At 38.0% G+C, this 8152-nt stretch overlaps 2 protein-coding genes across 2 annotated transcripts; both read right to left on the reverse strand.

Moving 5' to 3' along the window:
• Positions 1 to 972: 972 nt before the first annotated feature.
• Positions 973 to 1924, reverse strand: LOC144641303 (protein-tyrosine sulfotransferase 1-like; the record flags this gene model as incomplete). The annotated part of the gene is given in 2 exon segments (XM_078500330.1): positions 973 to 1212; positions 1214 to 1924. Coding segments are annotated over 2 exon segments (842 nt in total), but the record flags the coding sequence as incomplete, so codon positions are not given.
• Positions 1925 to 3795: 1871 nt separating this feature from the next.
• On the reverse strand, positions 3796 to 7896 carry LOC144641302 (suppressor APC domain-containing protein 2-like; the record flags this gene model as incomplete). Its single annotated transcript, XM_078500329.1, has 5 exons — positions 3796 to 4819; positions 4948 to 5022; positions 5345 to 5485; positions 6047 to 6202; positions 7739 to 7896. Coding segments are annotated over 5 exons (662 nt in total), but the record flags the coding sequence as incomplete, so codon positions are not given.
• Positions 7897 to 8152: the final 256 nt, after the last annotated feature.

The following is an 8152-nucleotide window of genomic DNA, read 5'->3' on the forward strand; positions in this document are numbered from 1 at the left end:
AATGAGAGTTACACTGGGCATGGGATTACAAGCAGGTGCAAGTTTGCACTTATGTCCAGGACTGAACGCAAGAATTGTTTAACCCTTAACATGCTAAGCGCGGATTATTCCGGGATTTGGAGGAATGGCCATTCTGCCACTTATGACGTCACCAATTTACACGTCAGCAGATTTTTGTGATTTGCATCTTATAGAGCTAGGATAGATCTTTCCACAGGACTATCCATCTACTATATTGACTGCATTCCGACAGAGTTAATCGAAAAAAACACGATCAGTTTTTGGTGTAAAATTGGTGCTAAAACAGGCCAAAATACCCGTACTTGATCATGATCTCCTTTCCATCCATTGATTCAGATCAAAACTTTTCAGGCCAGTAGAAGAAGTGCACAGAGTAAAAGAGAGAGAGAATAAGAAAGCAGAGAAAAACGAAAAGGAAAGGAGCAAGGAAAAAAATCGGAAAGTCCAAATTTTGGCTTATGCGCATGCGCCAAAGTAAAATATTGTACATTTTTCCATTTGGTGAGTTTCGGTGAAATTTTATTAATGAGAACACTTTGCGATGCCTGTCATGAGGAACGTGCATCTCATTAGCGTTCAATCCTGGACATATCTGTAGAATCCCGGTTTCTCGAACCCTCGGTTTCTCGCAACTTCCGATGTTTAAACCATGCAATTTTTGTTTCCCTTGAAAAGTACTTCTCTATAAATTTACCATTGATTTCTCGAAGTAGTTTTCGTTTCATCTGGAGGTTCGAAAAATCGCGATTCTAGTGTATAAATTCTCAACACTGAGTGCTATCATTTTTTAATGTTAGTTTTGAGAATTTAGCAGTGATCGAAACGACGCTCCTTAAGTGATTGTTTTCTTTATATTGTCATCAGCTGTCTGCATGAACTGTATAAATCAATATTTGTTTTTTTGGACATTTCTGTCTCTTAAAGAATTAAACAGCTAAAACTCCAACTTACCTCGAAAGGATAACTCCTCCAGGTTTTCCTATCTCAGTTTCATGATGAATTACAGCATCGTTCCAAGGCACATTTATAAATTCCAAGACAATCTTCATGTTGTCCGAGGGGAACAGCACCAGATGTTCATAAGGAATTCTCAAGCACCTTCTTTGCCCTAGTGCTTCACACTGTACATTCATTTCTCTGATGGCTTCATTCCAAGTTCTTAACAGAATTTCAGGCCGGTGATTATTAACCCCCTCGAATAACAATTCTCCTGTCCATTATCGAGTGGATAACCGCACGACCGTCTCTTACCATGAAAATAAATTTGGCTTTAGGAAATATTCTTCCTAAATAACTGAGATTCCTGAAAGTAAGCGGATCTTTGTTGCACAGTCTTGGAGCGGGATCCCCATGTTTTGCAATGATTTCTCCTATAAGCGCCGCTACCGCAGAATCTAGCAACTCCTGCGAAACGCCTGCTTCTTCTCTTCGGCGCTTTTCCTTCCCGTTGACTGAAAGGTTCAATATCTTTGGAATATTTAGCAGGATTTTCGGGATAACCCTTGTTTCTTGCCCGCATCTGATGTCGGGATGTGCATCTAGCATGGCCCGCATTAGAGTCGTCCCGCTTCTTGGGAAGCCACCGACAAATATAAACGGCGTGTGACGGTCCACGTGTTCTTGTGATCGAGAACGACCATTAACGACTGTTGATACAGTGGGACAGTCCTTGTCTTTTTCATCCCGACACTCACACGAAGACGATAACAGCCTGTAACTGAAGAGGGTCAAGAGAGATAATGCGCCGCACGCGAGAGCCAAAAACTTCGATATTGTCCGTTGCGATAGGAACATCTTAGCAATAATTCTGCTATATTCCTTCTCGATGCCATAAACTCAAGATTAAACAGTTCACAACAACAGATTTCAATGTTAGTCACTCCACAACAGCAGATTTCAATTAGGTGACCTTTCCCAGTGTTGAAATCTACCGATTATTTTCCACTTCTTAAATAATTTCAATTTCCGTCAGGCGTTCCTTGCAAAAACAAAGCGCGTTCGTGGAGGGCAACCCGTAGACACCTGCAACCACCCAGCCAGGAGTGAAGGCGGGATAATTGGAACTTCAAATATTCTATTATTCTTTTGTTTCTTTTTTCATTATTGATTTATATATTTTGCTTGGTGTTTAGTGATATCGTTTTTCCTCTCAGCAGGGAAGACATTGCTTTAAATTTGCACCTTAACAGCCACTGTTTAGTGATATCATCATAAAATATAAAGGAGGCCAGGGTAAATTCTGACAGGCGACATGGCCCAAAAAGTAGCGACAGCACATAAAATAAAATCGAGGCAAACGACAACCGTTTTGGAAAAACTTAAATTCAGACAAGGACAAGTAATTTTCCTTAAATTTTACTACCGACAGCGGCGCCAGTTTGATAAAACAGCGACACGGCGCATTTTAAAATTTAGACAAGCGACACGGGAACCCCCTGGCAGGGCCTCGTAAAGGTGTAGAAATAGAGTCTGTTATAAATACGAAGAATAAACAGTTCAGAGGAGTTCGGACTTCTTGAACCTCCAGGGAAAACGAAAACCCGTTCTTGAAATCGAGAAACTGGGGGATAAACTTGCAATGAGTGTTCGATCAGTAATAAAGCAATTCCAAGGGAAACAAGTTTGGTTCGAGTTGTCGGGATTCGTTATTTTGAGAAAACGAGCCAGGGGTCGACAAATCGGAATTTTACTAATGCTGGTCAATTCACGAAAGTGGTATTCGCACTATGAAATAATCAAGAAAAAAGTTGTAAAAATTTCGGTAAAATTCTGAAACATTATACTGATGACATCTGCATAACCGGTGCAAATATTTTATCAACCGACGCTGTTTTGACCACTGACAGGGTTCCTAAAATAACTTAGTTAACTAATCAATTTTGTTAATAAAATGTCTGGGTAATCAATCAAGATGATCTAGCCATCTAACAATAAGCATACAATAGAATTTTGTGATCTAATCTCTTCCACACGTTAACGTGCATAAAACGTTACTTGATCCAGTAAGAGGGGCGTTAGCCTGCGTTGCAGTTCGTCTACAACGCAGGCTAGAGGGGCGCATGACCAGGAAAAGATTTGCAACTCTGAGATATGTTTATATCCTCGCTACGCTGGAGCCACACATCACAAGGCCGAGCTAAATGTTTTAATTAATAATGGTAATAGGACTGAGTGGGATCCAACTCGGTCTGTAATCATACGAGTGATTAACAAAATCGAACGACCTCGAAGCGGGAGTCCGATTTGTTAATCACGAGTATGATTACGGACCGAATTGGACGACACAAAGTCCTGTTACCAATTAATCAAAACTATGACAAAGCTTAAGAAACAAATAACAATTGGTTAAACTTCTTCACGAAAAAAAACAACATAGCGGTTGACTTTTTTTGTAGAGGAAATGCACAAAAGTTATCAGAAACCATTCCCAACACTGCAACAAGTCCGTAGTAAACTTGTTACACAATAGCCTGGTACGCTAAATGTATTCAAGTCTCCGTTTCACTTCATTGCCTGCATGTAGACGTCTCCTATATCCTTCTCGCGTTGGAAAATTGATGTCATTTTTTCAAAACAGTAAGGAAATTGAAGACGTTTACACCCATGCCATAGATTTGGTTCCGCCCTGTTTTAGTCCCTTCGCCAATTTTTTAAACTCGACACAATACACCTCGCTACTCTGTGAGTGATCGCTCACGTGTGTACAGTGGGCTAATGACAAGTTAGCTACATAACAACCAATAAGTTATTTTTTTAATCAAAATATGTATAACGTACATTCTGTAGAAATTTCGTTTGATAATTTATGAATGCATGAGTGATTGAATTGGACTAATACTATAATACTAATGAAAGCTAAGAAATTGATCATTTTATCTACATTATGAATCATGATATTTGATTGTAATACTCTGCAATAATTTTTCTTTTACATCATATGATTATAATCACATAAAAACAATATTTGACTACGGAGATTACAAACTAAGAAGAAATATTTGAAATATACATTTTCAATTTAGCAGATGATCTATTTAGATCATCCGATGTTGTGTTAAGTTATTCTGCATACCCTTCATTAGAAAACACTAAAACTATTGTGGACTTTAAAAGCAAATTTTGCCAAAGTGTTCAGAACTGTGCATGGACACCAGTCATTAAGAAATGTGATTAAGATTTGTACGTGCAAACCCAGCGTTAAACGGTATGTCGAAAAAGAGCCTGAATACCGCACGTTTGTTTTAAAAATGATAATCGATGCGCTGATCTCAACTCTGGAGGAAACCAGAAAAACTATTCAAAATCGTTCGGACTTCATAATGACAGTGTCGGGAGCTGGAAGAAAGCCCACACATCCATCTCATTTCAATTTACTTTAAAAAACACTTTAATTTAAGTAGATCGTATTAAATATATAAAAGAATTCCACAGCGTCTTTATACACAAACACCGTTCTTTTTTATAATTAAATACAGCAAGTAGCACTTGGTTCATCAGCAGGATCTTTGAACACCAGTCCCATAAGCTTTGTACCAAAACAAGCTTGGGTTGCTATAGTGAATGATGAGATCTGGTCGCTCCCTTAAGAGGCATTGGTCTTCTTTGCTGGCCATCAGTGGCTGACTATTAGCAGCATGACATTAAACTTTCCCAGTCTGAATCCACATCAGAAGATCTTATTTGGTTTCTTTGTGCTAAGACCATTTTTTCCTGATGCCTTGCTGTTAAACAAGTCACGAATGAGAGCAGACTTCTCACTTTCCAGCTGGGCAATTTTGCTGCCCTTGTCAGAAACCTCCTGAATAACAAGAAAAACTGAAGTTATTTAATGCTCACTTGTCCAAACAATATACCTTCTCCACTGATTATATAAAGCAACAAGGAAAAAACTGTACATTGTGTAAGGAAATAATTTTCTTAACAGACCTTTCTTAGAAGTTCTATTTCCTCTTGGAGTCTTCGTCGTTCATCAACAGCTTCTGATTTTGTATTTAAAGACTCCTAAAAATACAAGGATAAATAATTCATAGAAATATTGTTTTCCCAAACACTGGGCTAGTGAAAAAGTAAATCTTTTTGACTGGAAGCAAAGCCAACAGATGGGATAAAGGTTCTGCAATATGGGCCCAGTCGTTCAAAGAGTGGATGATGCTATCTGCTGGATAAATCGCTATCCAATCGATAGGGTAGTAGGTTTTGTTAACAATTATCCACTGGATAGTGATTTATCCAGCAGATACTGTTACCCCTTTGGAACAACTGGGCCCTGGCCAACAAATTTTTGTCAAAGCCTTGACGAGAAAGTAAAGCACAGTATACACACCTTTGCTGGTGATTTTCCTTCGATGATCCTTCCTAAACAGTCATTGATGCCCTGGATATGTTGTCTGTGCTCCTTGAATGAGTCGTCATCCAAACCAAGTTCTTTTCTTCTTGTTTTGTGTAGCAGTAGCTCGTACTGAAACTAAACAAGAAAGTACAGCAATGAAAACAATATTCTAAAACTAGACAAAATTAACTGATTTACATAAGCAGTAAAAGGTTAAGTCTGCATTTGAGCCTTTTGGCTCATCAGGCTGGTGCTTATCCTGGATTCTGTACCATGAAGTGGTTAGGAGTATTTTTACCCCTCCTGGATGGGATGCTAGTACATTGCAGGGTTATCCTCAGCATTAAATTTGCTGGTGGAGAGAGGCACAACAAGAGTAATTAAAAGTGTCTTGCCAAAGGACAAAAACAGTGCCCCAACTTGGGATTGAACGTGTACTGCTTGATCCAGAGTCCAGCGCACAAACCATTAGGCCACCTCCCCCCCCCCCCTCATGAAGAGTGCTTTGTCTTTTAACACACCTTTAGTCAAAGTCTAGTCTAGCATCTGGGGCTTACCGTAAATCGCTGAAGTTCTGCAAGTGTGATAGGCTCGCAATGCGTGCAGAGAGCTTGAATATCATCTAGCATGAAATGTCTAAATACTGTACATGTAGAGAGGGCTAGTAAGAATAATGTTCTTACTAACATCAGTTACCTGTTCAAGAGAGTACTGATCTTCATTTTGAAGATGCAACTTCTCTTCTTGAATAGCTGTGATTCGTTTGAAATACCATTTTCTTGCTCTTTCAATAACCTGAAGACCACTTTGTAAGAGACCATGTTCATCATCCAGCTCTTGTAACCTTGAATCCTGTGAGGGAAAAAAAGCTGTAGATCACTGTTTGTTTTAAGTGTCAAACCTTAATTCAATTAGCCTGCAATAGGCTTCGGCGGGGTCACACACACAAGTGAAAAAGCTACATTAATGAGACGGCAAGTTAGTTTTGTGTGGCTTCTCCACTTGTGTGTGTGATCCAAAGTCGCCCGCTTACAGGCTATGAGTCAATTAACAAATAACTCTGTGCTTTTTCAACTCTTTCAGGGCTCGAAACTAACTGTAGCCAACTAGCCACAGGCTAAAAGAAATGCAGTTTTGGCTAGGTTTTGGGCTATCACTAGCCAAAATGGCTAGTGAAATCTTGCTGCAGGTATTTTGCTGCAGATGGAAGCAAAAGAAGCAAGGAAAACACGAAAAAACTGCAGCTGATAAAGATAATGATAAGAGAGCTAGTGTAGACGGCGAAGTGCCTCAGTCTGCAGAATCATGAGCTTGAAAATTCTGGCCATAAAAAAATTGTTTTGGCTAGTAAAATCAAAGCGGTCGCTAGCCAGTAGGCTAGTTAGCAAAAAAGTTAGTGTCAAACTGTCTTTGAATGAAGCGTGTGAGGGATATGAAGCAATACTTTTGTGTGTGGCTGTTCTGCAAATTGTATTTAATAAACAGGTAACCTTATCAAAAAAAACATGGTTAAGAAAATTAAGTTCAAAGATTATCACCTATAAGTAATTGGCCAATATATGGATGGAGCCTCTGAAAGTCTTTTATCTACATATTTCCAAAATTAATTCATATATTTTATTAAAATGAATTTCCTAAAAATCACTTAACATAATCCTCTTGGGGCTGTTTTACTTGCCAAAAATTCCTTTGTTGGTGTGTTAAGGATATTTGGGTCATGCAAATTATTTCATTTATAATATGAAATCTTTAAAAGCATATTAATATTGCATTTCTGTTTATACAATAACACAAACAACATTTTGATTCTTTAATTAGAGCTAAAAAATTTACATGTCTCTATTTGTATCACAAACATCCAGCAAATTATTATTTTAATTAGTGCTACATTGCATCTTTTAATAATAGCGTAAATAACACCAGCCTGTAATTAGAGCTGGTATTTCTCAACTATACTGGCAATTTAACTTATTAATCAGCAACTGCCACTGCCAAGCACAATGTCAAAACAACACACACAGACACAAGTCTGCACTACCAAAACATTGATATATTGAAGCTAGGGCTCACGACTGAATTGAAAAAATTTTCCAACTCACACTGTGGCACTTTTTTATTGCCGTTTTATAGATACAAATTTTATACACAAGGCACTTATAACACAAATGTACATTTCTAATCAATTTTTATTATGGAAAGTTTAATTAATACTGTCACAAACAATTTTCGCTTGTTGCAATTTGACAGTCTTGCTATAGTTGGCTAAATTTGGTTAGAAAAGCAGATGTATCCAATATTTTTATCTGATACATCTAATATATAATCACAGGCATCTAATGCCAATATATAATACACAAACTAACTGTTTATAACAGTATAATATCATACCTTATCAAACTTGTGAGGTTCAGAAGGAGCCGGAGAGTGCCTGACATGTCCATTTACGTTTGTCTGTACAATAGGACTGACCTCTTTACCAACAAAGTAAACTTTTGTTGTGGAGTTTGACCTTCCAATTGGACTTACACTCCCAGATGAATTTGGACCTTAAGTAAAAACAGGCATCAAGGCAGACATCAATATAACATCTAACATTATATTTTACTACACAATTGAGACAGATGATCTTACACATATGACGTATTCTGGCTCGTGATTCAAGATCTTTATGAAGTTGTTTTGGAGAGACTCTAGACTTTGTGGCTCAGTATGTGATTGCTGAAATGTTAGTAACTAAATTTTTGAAAAAAATATGGATATTGGGATAACACCCAGGACCTAGAGTGCCCAAAATGGAAAATG

Source organism: Oculina patagonica, unplaced genomic scaffold (assembly GCF_052425735.1).
Source record: "Oculina patagonica isolate OP01 unplaced genomic scaffold, crgOcupat unplaced827, whole genome shotgun sequence".
NCBI lineage: Eukaryota > Metazoa > Cnidaria > Anthozoa > Scleractinia > Oculinidae > Oculina > Oculina patagonica.